Source organism: Equus quagga, chromosome 3, assembly GCF_021613505.1.
Source record: "Equus quagga isolate Etosha38 chromosome 3, UCLA_HA_Equagga_1.0, whole genome shotgun sequence".
NCBI classification, from domain to species: Eukaryota; Metazoa; Chordata; class Mammalia; order Perissodactyla; family Equidae; genus Equus; species Equus quagga.
In genome coordinates this window covers 135,922,601-135,943,248 of record NC_060269.1, presented here as the reverse complement: position 1 = coordinate 135,943,248, position 20,648 = coordinate 135,922,601, and the positions used below count along the sequence as shown (strand labels likewise).

General features: G+C 43.1%; 1 protein-coding gene across 2 annotated transcripts in view; it reads right to left on the bottom strand.

Annotated features, from left to right (window-relative positions):
• The window catches only part of CCDC149 (coiled-coil domain containing 149), a 99,161-nt gene that overhangs the window by 53,301 nt on the left and 25,212 nt on the right, over nucleotides 1-20,648 (bottom strand). For both annotated transcript variants that reach the window (XM_046656270.1, XM_046656271.1), the window contains exons 2-3: nucleotides 13,294-13,455; nucleotides 11,688-11,726 (exon numbers count right to left, since the gene is read on the bottom strand). In XM_046656270.1, the coding sequence (XP_046512226.1) occupies nucleotides 11,688-11,726; nucleotides 13,294-13,455 (201 nt within the window). The remainder of the gene's footprint in view (nucleotides 1-11,687; nucleotides 11,727-13,293; nucleotides 13,456-20,648) is intronic.

Below are 20,648 nucleotides of genomic sequence, written 5' to 3'. Positions count from 1 at the left end.
AAAGTTCCAGGTTGGAGAAAAGGCAACCAGCTTCCCTGCCTCCCTCTCCCCCATCCCAACCAAGACTTCCATTCGGGAAAGCAGTTCAAGGCCACAAGAGCAGGGAGACCCCAGAGACTGCAGTGAAGTGGAGATGACTCAATTCTTGATGTTCTTTTCCTGGTTCCTCTGATCAGTCCCACGGCTCTCCTTCCTTAGGGATCACAGGTAGGCAGCCTCTGCTTTTCCTCCTCAGAACTCTAGAACATGTCCCAGACATTAGCTCAGCAAGCAGAATCCCTCTCCAGCAGATGCAGGGACAGGCCCTCAGGCCAGAGTGACTGGCCTAGAGGAGGGGCCGGAGGAGCAGCCCAGCGAAGGCCTGAAGGTGGCCTCAAGGGAGCCAGCCTCCCTGCACATGGTCAGGCCTCCAGCACCCCATCTGCAGGAGACACAGCAAAATTCACCTTCACAGGAGCCTGCCTTCTCCCAAGTGGCAGAAGAGAGGCTGGGAAAAAAATGCTTGTAAGGTGAAAACTTAACGAAAGACCAAAAAAAAAATCTGCAACATCCCTAACTTTCCCTTTTTGAATCAATATGGCTTGAGTCCCTCAGATGGGTGGGATGACCCTGACATTCGCTCACCAAGGTAACCACAGTAGCGGGACCAGTACAACTCCACCTACCAGTGGTGAAAGGCCCGTTATCTACCTCCATCCATCATAGGCCCGTACTTTTTGCAAAATACAATAAAAATAAAGTACTAGGAGAATGAATTTAAGAAGACATCAAGATAAAACCCCAAGTGTTGTTAGATTCAACAGATATAAAATCATGCTGTCAGATTGCTATAAAAGTTCCTGAACACCTACTCTCAATTTGTGCACTTATCTTGTCATGGACCAGAAACAGCAGCCTGCACCCTGCAGCCCGGCACTGGGCACTGGTCCTTGGGCCTCCCTTTGAATAACACTGAGCTCAACGATGCTTCCACGTATTTGGACATTAGAACAGGGCAGGCACCCAGTATATACATCAAAGGTGCCCGTGATACAGGGAGCAGAGGACCGCGAGCTTTAGGAAACAGCAATTTAGAGACCCAGTGATGTGAGTGCCAAACATCATTCCCTCTGCAGCCTGGCTGGAAAGAAATCTACCCAAATAGTCAGGCATTTCTACAGTAGCTGCAAAACCACAGTTAATTAGAATCATATTACCTCCAAGCGAATTCACAGTAAATCTACTCCAGCTTTAAAATTGACCCCTGGAGTAGGGTGAGGTGGGGGAGGCCCCCTTTAAAGCAGGTGACTGTAATTTTCTTTTACATTGCACAGGCTGGATTACCTGTCAACACACAATTCTTCTCTCTTCAGTCCTTCCACCTCCTCAACTCCAAAACAATAACTTGGAAAACTAGAAAATGACAATTCTGATATGGTGCCTAATTCTTTGACATACACCTTAAAGAACCAAAAAAAAAAGAGAGAGAGAAAGAAAGAAAGAAAAGTAGTACATTTCAAAGCACTCAAAATAGAGGAGAAAAGTTCACACAATTCTTTTGACCAAAAATAACACCCATGACTCACACACATTCACTCTAACAATCCATCAAGCTAACACGCGGCGCCTGCTTATAATTTATCAGCTATGCAGAGCGTTTTGTCTCTGTGTTATTGAGAAGGACTCTGTGACCATCAGTTTAGAGAAGCGGCACCATGTAAAGAAAATGTCAGGGAAAAAGTGGGAGACAGTCTTAACACTGGGAAGGATTTCACAGGGAACAAAACCGAGAGATTATTTCCTCTAAGTCTCTGGGGCAGTGGGTAGCATAAATAGCAAAACATGAAAAGGTTTAAAAAGAAGCCTTTTTAAATATTCAGATCTAGCCAGGGCCAACGTGAAAGGCTGACATTTTAGCTCTGATAATAGGGGAATGCTGAAGACAGTGGAATATATTGTAGAATCCGCATATTTAAGTCACTCTAGCTAGGAGAAGTTTGTCTGTTAAAATTGTGATGGGGAAGGGAGAGAAGAGAGATTTGATGAAACTATAGCCAGGAGAACTGAGGCCAAAAGGACGTTACAGCTCTCCACGGCGACACACCTTCCTTTGTCAAGGAAAAACTCAACCCCCAATCACACTGATGCAGAAGCGCCCCGCCAAGGCCGTCCTGGTGTGGGAGCTGTGACGCTCCTGCACGTTCTCTCTGCACAGAGATGAAGACCACAAGTCCTGACAGTCGTCGTGAAGGCAGAGATCTGGGAATCGAGAGAGCAGTGTGGATCTCACCCCATCCTCCCCGCCTTTTTGCAGAAATCCTCACTGAAGCAGGTCAGCCACGTGAGCCGGGGAGCTGTTCTTCTACAAGCCCGGCTGCATCCTAGACTCTAGCTCTCGCCTCTACCGCTGGGTATCAATTCCCACAGAATACGTCAGAACAGTTTACACAAGAGGTGTGATACAGTTTTAAAACTTATAAGAAGTGATGGGAAGTTTTAAAAAAACGATCTATCACATTTGGCAATGACAAGGATTGGTAAGGACTCCTGTTTTCAATGACCAAGTAATCAACACTGGTTCACGAGGAAGGGATTTTAGGAAACCAGTCATCACAAACAGCCCTAAATCTTTCAGATGGAGAGAAAAGGACCCACTACACACCATTTCTCTCTGACATAAGAAGTGACAAGATGGATACGGGGGGATCAGAATATGCCACTCCAAAATATGCTACTTTGCATGAGGATTATTTTGAGCTGAAGGCAACTGAGAATCAATAGATACAGAGTTCTTTTCTCTCCTCTTTTAGGGCTAAAAGCAGGGCATAAATTTCCCTTTGTGGGGGTGTCCCATTCTCTCCCATCTCAGGAAGAGGAGAGCAACTCTCATCACTGGAGACGGAGAGCTGGCACTGCAATGAGTCTGCATAAACAGACCTTACTAAAATAACCCTTCTCTTCCGTTAGTTTCCCCATCTATTTCCTAGTCACCTTCCCATAATTTATCATCCCTTGAAGCCCAAATCCACTTTCTTTTGTTAAATGCTATATAAGACCCTAAGTCTAACCACTTAGACTTTCACCTCTTTTCTGTGAACTCCCATGCACGTAAAATAGTCATAAAATTGTATGCTTTTCTCCTGTTAATCTATCTTTCGTCAGTTAAATTCGTAGGCCCCCATTCCAACAACATAAGGGGCAGAGGAAAAGTTTTCCTCACCGACAGATAAAAGCATAATGAAAGAAAGTGATGAAAAGTTTAAGATTACCCTTCCAACCTTGCACTAGCCCAGACCCTGGGAAGAGCAGTAAAAGGATCAGGCCACATGTATTTCACCTGGGTCCTTAAATAATGCAGACCAGTGATCAGGAGGGGAAGGGAGCGTAGGGGAGTGGTCTTGGCCACGCCAAGATATGTCTCTTTGGCTTGAGGATTATTTGAGGCTGGTTACTTTGCAGACAGGAAAGCAACTGAAAAGTAGAATTTACTTACCCTCTGTTAAGAGACATTTACATTGTAAAGAACTCTCCATCTGTAAAGATATCTCCCTCTGTACCAGGAAGAATTGAGGCAGATGACCTTATCTCTAGAAACTCTTAATCAATGCCAAAGGCAAGGACTTAAATCTGCATTTTGTTTACTGTACTTGTGTGGTAATCTCCCATGATGACTCCCCCTCCACCCCCAACATCCTCCTTTGTCTTTAGATATTTAAGTGGTAGTTTCGTCCATTTTGGCGAGTTGCTCAGCTTGCCTGACCTCTCCCATGTATACCTGTTATAAAGCTTTGTTTAATTTTCTCCTGCTAGTCTGTCTCATGTGAATTTAATTCATTCTCCGGCCAGACGAACCCACTTTGGATAGAGGAAATGTCTTCCTCTCCTACAGGAATAACGTTCCAGGAACAATCGCTCGAGTCATCCTGAATCTTTGTAATTTGTTAGATATACATAATTTCAGTAACTTAGCCATGGAAAAGTTACTCTACATCACAATGTAAAAATGACGTATACCAGAAAATTCTGTAACATACTTCTCAATTTGCTGATATGTCAAAACTGGAATTCAAAAATGGGAGGGGAAAAAACAAATAAGAGAGAGACAAGAGACAGGTAAAACCTTGATATCGGCATTTCCTCAGAAGAGTAAGGAACGAAAAAGAATGCAAGAGAAAAAGAGACACAGACCAGATTTAGAAAATGCTGCTCAACCACATGGTGTTGAAAAGTCTGATACTGTGGACCCCTTCAACCCACACCTTCAATAGGGGAAAGCACTAGATTATGCAAGAATATCTTTAAAAAAAGACACAAAAAATGTTTGATGAAACATCAAGTGTACTTGAGCTTGTGATCAATAGCAAATTTAATTGTAATTTCTACTCTGCTGCTTTGCTCCATGGCGACTCCTGTGTTAACAGTAATAGAGTGAAACTTGCTTTGCTGAGCAAGGCCCCCCCCCCCCCGCCCCCATCCATAGCAACTGCCAAAGTGATGACCTCTGCTACAGTGACAGCTTTCTTATTTACAAAAAACAACCACCCGAGAGCTTATTCCATACGCATTTTTCTTTTCGGCTGTGCAAGGAGCCCTCAGCAGTCTACTCCCACCTCATAATCTCAAAACACACACTTGCAAATGAATACATTTCCAGGCCCACAGGCAAACACTATTCAATAGGTTTGGGAGGTTGCTATTTAAATAAATGTTTGCTTAATCTTGGCCATTATGATTCTGCTTCTGCCACTTAGTGGTTCCCTTAACAGCTCCCAAGTTCTTCACACTCATTGAGCCTAAATTTTCTCTTCTATAACTTTGCGGGGGGGGGGGGGGGGGGGGGCCCTCACCTTTACAAAATCATTGTGAGGATTCAAAGGGCTTATAGCAAGATGCATTAGTGCTCAGAATGAAGTTACTGTTACCATTTGGGAGGGCTCCCACAGGCTGGACCCTGGATTTCTTCCCAGTCTCCCTGGTGTAACAGTAACATTGTACTGTTCAAAGTGTTATAAAAAGAAACATCTCAAAGCACTCCAGGTCTTTGAAGGGAAGTTTTAGGTTCTGAGCATCAAACCAGGACGTGTATACAAAGTTGCTCTGATTTGCAGTCACGGGGGACTAAAATAAGATTGACCAAGAAGACTTTCCTACTGAGGCAAAAGGCTCCCCTGCCATCCCATAAAGGGCTGCTCTACGCTCTGATTTCTCCAGGGTTGTCATCCTGGCGCATGTCGCCATCTAAATAAGCCATCACTTTTTAAGAGAAGAAAGCAAAGGCTCCCTCCCAAACCAGGAGGAATACCTCCCGTGGTATCTCCGCCAGTAATCCAAACAGGAAAAGACAAAGATGTGTTTGTTTATCCAAGGAGGAGTTTGCATGAAAAAATGTGCTGCCGTGACCCAAAGAATCCCCTCTTAGAAGAAGATTAACCCAAGGCAATTTAAATTCTCCTTTTGAGGGACTGCTTGTTTAGCAAAAGAAAAATATTTAAAGGGTACCCGTTTGTGATCTTTTGGTGATCTCTCATGGCAGCGGAAAGAGGTGTTGTGTGTACAGTTCTGCCTGGAGTATCAAGAAGAAATTTTCATTTCAGTATCCCACGAGAAGCTATTAGTGCCATCACTGTTGTCGTGATTTCTTCAAAGCTTCTTTAACAGATGATTTGCCATTGGAAATTGAGTTGTTTTTAAAAGGATGCTAAGTTCTAAAAGAAAGCCTTGACAACTATATTTCTAGAACTACAAACATGAAAGTTCTGGTCTGTCCCCCGAGGAGGAGACCAAAAAAAAAAAAAAAAAAAAAAAAAAAACAGGAAAATATTATGGCCAGATATTGGTTGCCACAGGAGAGAACACTGGCTTAAAAGGTAAAAATTCCTAGCTCAGGTCTGGTTCTCCAACACTCCTAAGCAGAGGGCTTCAAATAAAGCACTTAATCTGTGGACTTCTATAATGGGTTGCATGAAATGTTGACTATGCTTCCTCCCTGCTCAATTGGTCTAAGAGTTGAACATAGAACAAAAATCCCAAACTAGAAGGTCGAACTACAAGTTGGCACACCTGGATTTTAGTCCTGTTCTATGAACCTGCTGTGTGACCTTGGACAAGTCACAGGAGAAATAAAAAACAGCCAAGATCCACTGAGTACTCACCAAGTACAAGGCAACCAGCATTAGAAGCATCATCACACCAATTCCTCATAAGAACTTTACGAATATGTCTCATTATTATGTTCATTCTGGAGAGAAGGTACTTAAGTCTCAGAAAGGTGACATAGCATGCCAAAGATCACCTAGCCAGCAAGTGGAAAGGTTGAATTTGAATCCACACAATTTGATGCCAGAACCCAAGCTCTTATCATCGACTGCTACCCACGACGCTGCCTTGTGAATTTATGGAAGACCTAACTTGCCAGTGTGACCTCAGATGATAGCTGGGAGATTATATACACACACATGTATATACATGTGTGCATACATGGTCTCCGAAAACCACAACAAAGACTGAGGATGTACTACCATTTCTACCTATATTTGAGAAGAACCCCCAATAGATTTATAGTCAGCTCGAGCTGCTGTAACAAAATACCATAGACTGGGTGACTTATCAAGGACAGAAATTTATTTCTCACAGGTCTAGAGGCTGAAAATCCAAGAGCAGGGTGCCAGCAAGGTCAGGTGCTGGTGAGGGCCCTGTTCCAGAACTACAGGTTGCAGACTTCTCGTTGTATCCTCAAATGGCAGAGCAGAGAAAAAGAGCAGAGCAGAGACGGCAAGCTCTCTCAGTACTCTTATAAGGGCACTAATCCCCTTCATGAGAACTCCAGCTTCATGACCTCATCTAACCCTAACTACCTCCCAGAGGCCTCATCTCCTAATGCCATCATATTGGGCAGGAGAGTTTCAATAGGAATTTTGGGGGGACACAAACATTTAGTCTGTAACAGAGTGATCATAGCAATCTCTCCTGAGTCAAAAAATGAACAGGGGAAGAGTCCAGTAAGGAGAGACCATAGAAATTCTTCCTTCTAAGTAAAGAAATGGAAGCCACACCTTCAAGGCTCATGGGCAACAAGATGCTCCATGTGGCATCTCCTTTTCCAATATGTGGATCTCTTGACCTCCTTGTCCCATCTGTTAACCAGGCAGCTGGGTCTTGTTCCAGTGCCTTCTGTTTACGCAGGTTCATTTGCTTTGCAGCTGGAGGGGTAAACACTTCACCCACTGTTTGCCTTTGGGATCAACATGCAATGTAATATAGGCGGCACTAGGTCAGGGTACACACTTCTACCCCCTTCCTGCTGATGAAAAAGTTTAGAAAGTAATTGTGCCTCTCTTCCCATACTGGCACACATATGCCAAAGCTGTCTGCTTCTGGCTAAATGGAAAGTTTCATTATAACCAGGGCCTAAAAATTTAATGGTACATTTTCCTCCCCACACTGAGCTAATGAAGAGGGCATCTTCACACCCTCTACCCAGAAACCAACCATGTGCTTAAATAAACTAACTAACCAAGTAAAGGTAAATAAAATTTAAAAGTATATATTTTAAATGGGTAAGATTCTTCATTTTTCCAAATACTGGAACTATTTTTTCCCACAATTTATCAAGACATTTCTTCCATTACTAAGCCACAGTTCTCTCCCTTGCTTTGGGCTATTGCTTTCTCTCCATAGCACTGATCACCATTTAACATCCTATAGATTTTTATTTATTTATTTTTTAAAGATTGGCACCTGAGCTAATAACTGTTGCCAATCTTTTTTTCCTGCTTTTTCTCCCCAAATCCCCCCAGTACCTAGTTGTATATTTTAGTTGTGGGTCCTTCTAGTTGTGGCATGTGGGACGCTGCTTCAGCGTGGCCTGACCAGTGGTGCTATGTCCGCGCCCAGGATCCAAACTGGCAAAACCCTGGGCCTCCGAAGTGGAGCGCCCGAACTTAACCATTCGGCCACGGGGCCTACCCCCCTATAGATTTTAATTATTTTGTTCATCATCTGCTCATAGCATCTCTACAAAAATTAAACTGACTATATTGTTTATCATCCAAACCAAGACACCTTGGAGAGTGAGAGGGAGCACTAATACAAATTACGCCAGGAGAAGAATGTCACTGGAGACCGTTCTGGGAAACCGAAGGTATGGCCACCCTAACTACAACGCAGGTTCCATAAGCTCCGGAATTTGGGTCTGACTTTTTCCACCCCTGCGTCCCTACTGTCTAAATTGGCACAGGACGCCCATAAGGTGCTCAATAAATACCTACTGAGTCACAGTGGTTCCGAGCATGAGCTCTGAGTGCACCTTAGGGGTTCAAACTCTGGCTCCATCACCGATTAGTCAGGTTACTTCTCATGGGTGATCTCCTTGACTACCACAGGCCTCAATTTCCTCATTTGTCCAATGGCAATAATACTAAGAGCATCTACCTCACATGTTGTGTGAGAACTAAATGAGATCATCCACTGTGCAACCCTGGGCACAGGGTTCAGCGCACTGCAGGAGTGAGCACTCAAAAACATTGGCTACGATCATTAGTATCTGTCCTCCTAAGACTGTCTTGAGAAGGCGTGTAGAGTCGATGGTTATGACCCTGTCTACTCAGCACCCCTTCAACATGACAATAATAGAAGCTGCCTTGGATCTATAGGATGCCTGGCCATGCCTGTCTGCCCGTGAAATGGGCCCCTGGCCTGAGCCTGGCTTAGGGGCACTCTCCCCTGGGACTTGGGGAGCAGCTTTTTCTAGTGATCAAAGATGCAGGGTCTATAGCCCTCATGTGATCAGCAGCCACGTTTCCTATTCTACAGAGAAAAGAAGTCCACAAAAAGAGATTATGACTGACACAGAGAGACCTGAGGACAGAGGAGGGACCTGGGGGGCACCTGAAGCCCGGTGGTAGCTGTTCCTGAGGCCCTGCTGTATTTCTGCCTCCCATGGTGGCTGCTCAACCAACCCTTCTGAGGTCCTATGAGCCAGGAACCTCCTCTTTGGCCCAAGCTGCAAAGTGTAACCAAAAGAGTCCTGACAAGGGCAGTGGTGGACAGAATCAACACACTAATGTATAATTGATTTTTTAAAAGGGGATGATGATGAGGAGGAGAGGATGATAAATATTCATTGATGCTCACCCTGTGTCAGGCTCTGGGCTGAGAACTTAACATGCATTATCTCATTTGTTCCTTACAGCCATATCACACGGTGGGCACCATATTTATTCCCATTTTATGGATGAGAAAGCTGAAACTCAGACCCCAAAGGAACCTACCCAAGGCTATACGATTACTTTGCTGGCTCCCTAACAGCCCCCTATTGCAGGTGATTAATCTAAGCCAGGACTCTCCTAGTGAATGTTAGTAGACCAGGAATGGGAGCATGTCCTACGCTGGCCCAACCACATTGGAGGGAAGGACTTACATTCCATGGCTGGATTTTCTGCCTCTCCTGCTTAGGGGAACCAGTCTTAGAAGGAAGCTGATGTTAAGAGGAAGCTGATGTTAAAACTGGCACAAGGGTAGAGTGGTCAGATAAAACACAGGATGCCCTGTTCAATTTGAATTTCATATAAACAATGAGTAATGTTTTAGTATAAGCATGTCCCAAATATTGCATGGGATACACTTTTATACTAAAAAAAAGCATTCATTGTCTATCTGAAATTCAGATTACCTGAGTGCCCCATATTTTTATTTGCTAAGTGTGGCACAGTGGAAAGAACAAATATATGACAGCACAGCACCTGAAGCCCGCACTACCTCTGAACCTCTGGTTATGTAAGGTCATTGATGCCTTTATTGTTTAAGCAGTTTAGAATTTCTGTCCCTTGCACCCCAATGCACCCTATCTTATGCAGCAAGTCAGTGGTTCCAACCCAGGCAAGCCGGCCACAGAGTCCAAGTTCACACCACCATATCAAATCCTAAAGAGACAGAAACTGAACGCCATATTAAAAGCTACAAAGCCGGAGCTTAGAACACTGAACTTGTTTTTTTAGAGCTGTAAGAAAGCAGCTTGTCAGACTTACTGGAATTCATCAGATTCTCCTCAGTCGATGTAAATCTTTTATTATAAAGTCATGGAATGTGAATTCACTTAAACTGTAAAACTCCTTCATGAATACTAACAAACTCTAAAATTGCAGCAAAGATGACTGCTCATAGCCACCAAAACACAAAAACAAAAACATTGAGCAATTCCAGATTAAGGATCCCAATTTTTAAACATTTATGATAAAATTCCATGTAATTTTGTTTAGGAAAAAACATCAATTAGCTCCATAGAAAATTTTGATTTTAGATCAAACCCGGAGCATTATAAAATAATCAAATAACATAGGAAGGGAGTACGGAGTGAGCAGAATTGAATGACTGAATAGATAACCACAGGACTGAATTGCTATTTAAGGGTAAATATCTTCTGTGTGTGTGTGTGTGCGTGTGTGTGTGTGCATGTGTGTGTATGTGCGTCTTGGGTATACTGTTTACTCAGCATCATAAATCACAAGGTAATGAACCCAAGAAATTTACATGCAGTGCCAGGTATATGATCAATAAACAAAAACAGGGTGCTGAGTTAGCCTTTACAGCTCTGAAGAGGCCAAACAATATCTGTGTACCTATGTGCTCATTGCATGTCCCAGTTTTGAAGCCCTGCTCTGGTGCAGAGGCTTTCCCATAACCTGGAATATACAGCATTAACATCACCATCATCTGGGCTCCCTTCAAGCCCATAAAAGGCTATAATTCAGGGCATGTCAGTACACAGAACAATTGTGAAGTCAAGGAAAGTTGTAACAAAGATATCTCTGGAAAAAGCAATATATACGTGTATGTATGTATGCAACTGGATTAAAAGAAATTTGATGTGCAATATTCCTGGACATAACGTTATGAAAATGTTCTGTCCCCAGATTAATCTATAAATTTAACAAAACCCCAATCAAAATACCACTAGGTATGGGGTTTTTATTTTTGGTGGGGTCAGAGGAGTACTTGATAAAATCTAAGTTTTATCTTAAAAAAGTAACAAATAAGAAACATCTGAAAAGGAAGAGCAAAGGGAAGGAGAGTGGCCCAAATAGACATCAAAAATATTATACCACAAAAACAGAACAACATGGTACAGCCACAGGACTGTGCAGGAAGCTCAATGCAACAGAACAGGAAGTTCAAAACAGACCCAATGTATATATATAAGGATTTGTTCATTGATAAAAGTGGGCATCTAAAATCTCTGCAGAAAAAAATGGGTCAGTGATAAACAACGTTGGCTACCATTTAGGAGATAAGAAAATAAATGGATTGTGAGTTTTACTGGTAGGATGGCTTTGAAAAGTCTAACGTGGCAGAAGGTAAATGGCAGAACAGTATCTACCTCAGAACAGTAAAGTATAAAGTAACAGTAACAGTAAAGTGTAACAGCTGTGAGACCTCAACTCATGGGTTCCAACAAGATTCCCAACAAGAAAGGGAATGCAGTCAACTGGGGTCCTCTCCCTCCCTGTAAGACTTCGCCGGGTTTCCTTCACCACAACCCTAACACCTCTCCGTAGTCAGTATTTCTCTACCACCCACTATGCCCCGGAATACACAAGGATTCTGGGAAATTCAAAGATTTTTCTGTACATTTGGGATTCCCTGCTCCCCTCAACTGTAAGGCATCAATACGTACAGTCTGAGAGTTATCAAAGATCAGGAATAAGTCTTACCTGTTTCCTCTTTTCAGGGGGAATTGACGGATCTCCATCCTACAAAGAAACAAATAGTACATTTTATTAAAAAAAAAAAAGATGTGCTTAGATTCAAGGAATTGAACCAAACTATGAACTAAATTCAGACTCTCCCCACTCCCAGCCCTGCAACTAGTACTGTGACGAACCAAGCTCAAAGGTACCTAAAATATTAACTATAAACTGAACCAGAGTTATTTTGGGAAAACCTCTAGGGAATTAGTTGCAATTAGGACCAAATCTATATATTTTCTAAAACTATGTGAACCTAAATAAATAAACTGGATTTACTAAAATTATTTTTGAGCAGAATCTAAACTGAAATACTATTTCATTTGGTTTGAGCTGAGTTCCTCTTTTCTACATAGTTAGATCCAAAGAGAAAGTAATGGACACACACACAGACACAGCTTGAGTCTTTTCTATGGGAAAAATAATTTTGGGGGGTAGGGATAGGATCTGCTCAAAATAAAAGAAAATTAACTGAGAATTTCCAGTCCCATCAGACCTTTTGGTTTAAAAGTTCAATTCCTCTCCCTTGGGTGCCATCTGGGAATACAAGTTGCTAAGGTGAATGAGTAAATGCTCAAACACTCCTCTAGCTGATGCTGTCCACATATAGGTCAACGTTATTTTAACCTGAGGAATCTTTCTACTCTATTTCTGTTCCAGGACAGTTCACTGATCCCGGCACAGATGGTTAAATGTTAGCAATAGTGTCAGCACTTAAAAAAGAGATTGCCTCAGTGAGAAAAAAGAAGCAAGGATGCAAAATAGCAGTACGCAGTTGGTATCCTCCATTTCAGTATAATTTGCATCCTTAAAAATCTTACCATATGAAAACCTAGAGAAAATCTAAATGCCCAGGATAAGGAAAAGTTAAAAAAAATATGGAAATATTATTATGCAACTATTTTTAAAAACGAATTAAATTTGTACGTATGGCCTAGAGAGATGTCCAAAATAAAGTGCTGAGAGAAAAGAGTAACTTTCAGAACAACATTTATACAATGCTATGCAACAGAACTCTGCAGTGATGGAAATGTCCCATAGCTAACCGTTCACACAGCAGCCACCACGGAAAGGTTCTCTCTCAAGGAAATCCAATACAGTAGCCGCCAGCCACCTAGGGCGATGGAGCCCATGAAATGTGCTAAGTGAGGCTGAAGGACTGAGTTTTCAATTCCATTTAATTCTAATTAATTTAAAATGAAATCTAAATAAACACATGTAGTTAGTGGCTTCTGTATCAGACAGGGCAGATTTATAACACGAATCTTCTTTAAAAAACTCCATCTAAAAAGGTTAGCAAGTAAAGAGGCACACAGGAACAGGGACGTACATGTGTCTGTTTCACAGATGCTGGAGCAAGCAGCCTGGGAGCACATACCTATCAACTAGCGAGTGGGACTGGCTTATGGAGGAAACAGGAGTGACAACTTTCACTTCTTAATTTTTCCACTTTGGAACTGTTTGAATTCAACCGTTTTTTTTTTTTTTTTTTTTTTTGCAGAAACAGCATGTAAAAATCCCCTGTTGCTATCTTAATGAGGGAATGAGAATGTCACCGTGACAGAACACGTACGATCAGCTCTCGGTGTTTCTTCTTTAGGGACTGGTGGCGCTCTCGGAGCTGGTTGGCCATGAGCTTGTACTGGTCCCTCTCCTGCTGGCATGTGTCCAGCTCCTTGGACAGGATCAGTAGTGCTTCCTTCTTGCTCTCCAGCTTCCTTTTACACACCAGGTACTGCAAAGCCAACAGACCCAAGCGACTGGTCAGAAACGTCGACAGCCGTCCATCTGACATGCACTGCATTCACTGGTTTTGTTTTGCTCCCTTTTTTGTCTTTAGAGATCACACACCAGAAACATTCGTCAGTAAATGACATGTGCACGTAAAGGCTGCTCCGTTTCCTGACATACTCCCCTCGCGACAGAACCACAACCTTGGACCTTCACGAACTTTGGCAAACTGGGACAGATAAAATAATTTAATTGACCAATAAGCAAAAAATTTTTAACTTTTAAAAAATTACATAGATAAATAAATAGCTGGACCCTAATTTTGTTTTAAAAGGATTTCTATATCTAGATAACATTAGGTAAAATTTCATTAAAATTTCACAAAATGATATACACAGAAAGATACTTAACAAAAATTTTGTATACTACTAGCAATTATCGCTTGGCAGCAAAATTATTTGCATGTGTTCTTTGATTTTATTCTTTTTGCTTTTCTGTGTTTTCTAAATTTTCTAGAATAAACTCATATGGCTCCCATAATTTAAAAAATACAAAAAATGTTATTAAAAATAATTTAATTGAACCATAAATCACTGCAATAGATGGCACCTGCCCACACAACCCAGCAGACATTTTCTCACTTGAGTATTTTTGTTCACAAACTTGGCCAAGACACGCACAACTTGATTCCAATGCAGCCACTCACCACCCAGAGACCGATTTTAGTGAGCTATGTATCTTAGCCGCACTTTGAATTATCCCCAGACAGTTGGGTGTACCTAGCTGGAACGCTTCCTCAGAGTGAGAGGATATCTTTGTCCCTCCTTCTCCTGACTCTCCTACCGTGAACCACCCTCACCTGATAATCACCCACCACATGGGCCAGCGTGAGCCCACCTGGGACCCTGCTTTCATTGGATATACTGCCCCGTCTGGTGTTATTCACATATGTGAAATGTGGCACTAAATACCTTTTGAATTTGCCCCGTAAAAGACCAAATTCAGAGCATTCATGAAAACAATTTATAGTTTCATTATACACTCTGACATGAGCACTTTGTCATTATGGACGCTCACACAAAGCAGAGAGAATCAGCACTCCCCTACCATTCGAGTCAATGCTCTTTTATGGACAAAAAGCATTACTCATATATAGTGCTGGCTTGGAACTGACTTTGTTAAGTTCAATTTCAAATAAATGAGAGGGGAAAAAGAGAGTTTTGTGCATTAGCACAATTTTTTTTTTCCTTAGGAAAAAAAAGAAAGTAATTGCTTAGCTTCAAAAACAAAGGGGAAAGAAAAGCCATTCTGAGACGGATTTGAGTTCTAAGAGAGGACACTTCCACCTTGGACGAATCTTATTCCTGGCAGTAATGAGGTTGGAATCCTGCCTTAAAACGTCCTGGATTTTCAGACTTTGACATCGTCTTCATGGAGGCAAAACCGTCCTGTTGCCACAGTGATTTCTCCAGAGTAAAATCCCCAACGAGTAAATATCAGAGCAAAGTGGCTCCAAACCCTCAACGGCAAGGTCCTAAGGGAGGTATTGAGATTTCACAGGAAAAAATACCATTTACACACAATTTAACACATCTGCCCCTGTGTCTTCAGCAACCTCGGGTGTTGGCGCTGTTAGTCTTGGTGGCACAAGGATGGTCACCTTTGTCCCTTCAATTTATCAGATCCAAATCTGAGGCCCCAAAGATACTCAGTGTCTTCCGACGTTGGGGAAGAAAATCCCGATCACGTGGAGACCGTGTAATGTGCAGGAGGCAAGATGAGAGGCAACATCCAGTCTCCTGAAGGAACAGGTGAGGGCCGACACGTATTGGCAAAGTGGAAACTCAAGCTCCTGACCTTGAACTGCAAACCGTTAGAGTCCAAGAGAGAAGCCATTTCTCTCCCAAGGTTTGGTCCACCTGGGGCCCCGGAAGCTGTGAAGGGCAGTAAACGCCTTCCTTCCCTAGGGTCTGAGGCACCTGGCAGAAAGCAGGCACAGAGGCCTCTGCTAAGACCCCGTGACCTGGGATTTGAGGAGCAGAATCGCTGAAGTTCGGTTCCTCTTAGGTATGAAAACAGGACAATTATAATCACTCCACCAAAGGGTCAGAAAGCAAACATGTTCTGTACAGAAGAGGAAGCCATGCCAAGAAAAGGTGGTCTTTAGAAAGCCGCTGCTGGACTGTTCTTTCTTCTGCTTACTACGGTCTAGAATGGCGAATTTCAAAAATTTTGTTCTAAAAGTTTTTACTCAAATATTTTATGTCATTTATTCTTCTCAGTAGGATAAACCTTAGGCTGAAGCCTCATTTCTAAAATGGCTCAAGGTGGCGCTGCCCTGGCCGAAGGCAGGATGCCTCCCTTGTAGTCTCCCCAGCCTGGTGAGGTGGCATCAACAAGGAACCTTAGAAAACACTGTTCTCCATCACCCTGAGATGCTTGAGAAAATGCCGATTCCTGGGCCCCAGCCCAGATTCTCTGAATTGGAATCTCTGGTCATTGGCTCAGGAATCTGCATTGTTGGGACATGGAACAGGTGATTCTTACCCAATCTACACTTCGAAAACCCAGGCTCTGGAGGCCTCAAGCTTCACGGTGTCTAAAAAGTTAGAACCAGGGGCCGGCCCATGCCCAAGTGTTAAGTTCATGTGCTCCGCTTTGGTGGCCCAGGGTTTTGCTGGTTTGGATCCTGGGCGCAGACATGGTGCTGCTCATCAGGTCATGCTGAGGAGGCATCCCACATGCCACAACTAGAAGGACCCACAGCTAAAAATATACAACTATGTACTGGGGGACTTTAGGGAGAAAAAAGAATAGTCTGGAGGAACTGACAGGCCAGAGGCAGCCCACAAGTTCAGAGGCAAGGCGTGGTCTCAGAGCCATTCTGAGGGTGTCTGTGCTCCCTTTTGTAGCACAGAGGGGTTCTAAGCAAGTACAAGCATGAACTATATTTTAGTGCATCTGGCCAAAGATCCTATACGTGCAGAGTCTCATTAAAATATCAATAGGAACTCTGGAAGGTATGGGGGGGTTGGGGGTTGTGTTGGGGAATGGCACGGAATTTTTCACTCTTATTCTAAAATGGTGATAGTTTAGTCCCTGTGATGGCAGTTGTTAAAATGTCCCATTTCCTAGCCCTCCAATTGGAAACAAACAACAAAAAAACTGGAGGGAAAGAAAAACGTCCTGAAGGTCCTCCTTCGTTGGCAGCTCTAAACAACCAGTGAATGCACGGATCCAGCCTCAGCTTCCAAAGGGACCGAAAATAGAACAGAAAGCCAGACAAGCCAAGTTACTGTGGTTGGGATGTTTTGGCTCCTAAAGGAGGATGAATAAGTACAGATGATGGAGGAGGTCGACCAGGAGGCCTCCGTCCAGACATAGGTGTGGCGATGGGCCGTGATCAGCTGGGACTCTGGGAGAGCTACAGACACAAGGAACAAAAACACAGACTGCCTGGGCCTCCGTTTCCTCACTTGGAAAATGAGGGGGGTTCCCAGGGTGCTCTCCAACTTGAGGAACCCACAATTTTAACACCGCCATCCAATATCACTGGGGGTAAAGGGTGCTGGGAAAACCCTGGGGGCGAGGGGCTCCGGTCCAGCAGGTATGACTCACTTTAAGCACCCAGAAATTACTTCCTCTGCCTTGTCCAAGTCAGAGCTGGCTCAGTGGTTCCCGGAGATCATCTGTGACAGTGGCAGTTCCAGAATATATAGCAGGAGCTTCAGGATTGCCACCTGGTTGGGAAGGGTGCTGGGGCTGAAGCTGTGCTTGCAAAAGCAATTTACAACAGAGTGAGAAAAGGCTAAAGGTCTGTGTGGTCCACAGTAGTGCCTCTCTCCAATATTTCCAATTCTCCTTTCCTTCCAGGCACTTGGCAGGACTGCCTTTTCCCATTGTTTTGGAGTAAGGCATAGCCATGTAACTTGCTTCATCCAATAAAATGGGACTGGAAGGGACATGAGTCACCTCCATGGTAGAAGCTCTGAAGAGTCAAGATAAGAATCGCCAAGCTTTCTCTTCTCCTGGCGGCAACAATTGTGGAAGCATGTGTTGCTATGGAGGTACCATAAGAGCAAAACAGCCCGGAGCGTGGAGCCAACACAGGCAGACAACTGCCCTGGAGAGTCATTTGGGTCCACAGAGAAATCTGCATGATCCAGAAATAAACTTTTGTGGTGTTAAGGTACAGAAATTGGAGGGAGGTGTTTATTACTGGAGCATTCCTTATCCTATCGTGACTAACACAGTGCATACAAAAGACCCCAAGGGTAGGGAGACTGGTGGAGCTCACATGTGCCCCTGGTATGGCCATCACAGTGACAAAGAGGATTAATATTATCAATATTATTATTACTATTAACAACAACAAAAAATAAAGTTTTGTGACAAATGCTTTCTAGGTACGACCTCCTTTAATCCTCAAAACAGCACAATGAGCTTACCGTGTCATTATCACTCACGTTTTCTAAATGAGAAAGTGAAACAGAGTTTACCTAACGCGCCAAGGGATTGGCAGAGCCAGAATTTGAACTCAGATCTTTGTAGAGCTAAGCCTGTGAAATCCCAATTGCTGGCAAACTAAGCACTCTGTACAAAAAAAAAAAAAAAAGCCAGAATATTCATGGAGTCAGTTACTGCATTGAGTTGGCATTCTCAGCACAAGGAAGCTAAGAAGGGGCAATTTTGAATTTGGCTATTTTTCAGACCTAGAACAAATAGGTAAAATCATTATATCTTCACTCCCCACCTCCCCAAAACTAGTGGGCCTGCAGCTTCTTTCCTCAGAAACAAGGCCTGAGGGAAGAAGGAAAAAACTAAAGGGACCCACAAGAATCTCTGCCCTCTGCTGCTTGTGAGGGAGCCAAGCGGAAGCAATAAAGTTTCCATCCATTATAAGGAGATAAAACTAAAGGGCTATTTTCTCCACAGCAGCCCAGTGGTAACAGTTTTCTAGAAGCTGTAGTTGGTCTCGATCATTCATTCAACAAATATTTCTGGGTGCCTTATATGTGTTAAGCACTGAGCCAAGCATTGATCTCCTAAAGGGAGAAATGGTCCTGCTGATTTTGAAAAGGAAAAACATGATACCTGGATAAAAAAATTTTATTTCCACAATCCCTTATGGGATTTTCTGACACCCCAAAAATCTGAAAACTGAAAACGTGTTCACTGCCCTTCCTGCCTTTAGCTGATGTGAGGGTTCTTATGGTCATTATACCACTGGGTGTGAATATTCATACACTGCTGAGGACAGATCAATGTGTTTGATTACCGGCTGCTGCTCACAACTCTACTGGGGATGATACATAAAATAGAGTACGCTTATCATATTTCCTTTCAGATGCAAAAAAAATCTGAAACACATCTGGGGCTCAAGGATCTTGGAGAGGGAACCTGACTTTTATTTGAAAGTCACCCTTGCAAATATCTACATAGTCTTGATGATGTATGTGTGACTAAAATCAAACCTTTTTTAAATAATCACTGCCAAAACCTAAGCATTTATTAGATTTCAACTTCCTCGTATAGGCCAAGAAAAACTGAAAGTACGTTACACACGGTAAACATTCAAGCTGCCGTATTGCTAGGTGCCTATTCCCATAGCCTCCGGATCTCTCTATTCTTTAGAATTAACATTGCATGCTGAGCTCGGGTAAACCTCACAGATAAGCCAAGTGGCTTGCCCATATGCAAAGAACAAGGTTCCCAGCTGGCAGCATATTCCGTAACGGTGTTTTCCAAACTGTTGGCCACGATACACTAGTCTTACCGGCAAAATCAATTCAGTTGCAACCCTCAATGTCTTAAAAAAAAAAAGGTTCAGAATAGAACAGAAAATATCAGTATGCATCCCACACAGTAAAGGTAAGTACTGTTCCATGAAACTTTGCTTTTTGAGTATGTGTGCAGGAATACAAACACATAGATGCATACTTTCACACTTTTATTGTGGACTGCCATTTTAAAAGCTTGAAAACCACTATTCTATGATAAGCCACTCTACACATTTATTCATTCATTCAAAAAATATTTAGTGAAAATCACCAATAGAGGCAAGAGTGGGGCCGGGGGGTGGGTGTTGGGCCGGGAGGAAAAGCTATGCGGGGGAGATGATGCTTGAAATGAGTTTGGAAAGATGACTAGGTACAAAAGGCACCTGACTAAAGGTCATTTTGTAAAGGAAATAATTAGCCAGTTCTTTGGGATTGAGGCACAACTCTGATTAATTAATACTCGGCTCTGCCCACCTCACTGAGGTGACTGTGAGCTTGAGGTGAAAGATGCTGTGCTAAAAGGCTCTGTGAACTTTTTAAAAAATATTATTACTAGTTTTAGGTGAGGAAGATAGTCCCTGAGCTAACGTCTGTTGCCAATCATCCTCTTTTTACTTGACGAAGATAGTCCCTGAGCTCACATCTGTGACAGTCTTCCTCTATTTTGTATGTGGGACACCACCACAGCATGGCTTGATGAGTGGTGTGTAGGTCCATGCCTGGGATCCAAACCCCTGAACCCTAGGCCATTGAGGCAGAGCGTGCAAACCCAACCACTATGCCACTGGGCTGGCCCCAAAGGTATAATTTTTATAGCTTTTAAAGATAACAAAACACTTTCACAGGCAATCTCTCATTTGATAGTCAACACTATGTGAGAAGTATGACAAAAACAGTCCCATTTTACGGACAAAACAGCTGACATTAAGTGTCTTTCCCAAGGTCACGTAACTAACAATTGTCAGCTCAGACTAGGGCTCTTCACTACAAATTCCAGGTTCTTTTTAGTCTTCTACGTTGGTACCAAATAAATTATGAGCAGTTCCACATATTACCTCTCTCTGGTCAAACCACATTTTTAACAGACACGATCAGAGATAACTGTGTAGCTGAAAGCAGTGCATTTGAATTCCTACTATTCCGAGGCCCTATTTGGAAGACAGGCAGCCCTCCTGGGACCTTTTCAACCGTATTCCATGGTGAGTGGCGGAGGGGCAAGAGGCCACCCATAGATCTGCTTCGGGATCAGCCACCTTCACATCATCAAGAGTCCCGCCTAAGCAGGGTGTGGGACAACAGGCAGTTCACCACACTGGGGTCCTGGCCAGCTGAATTGCAGGCATGAGATACTTTATTTTTCAAAGAGCACTTGCACACATAGTTGTGTAAATTGTGACCAGGCCCTAGCCCTCTTCTG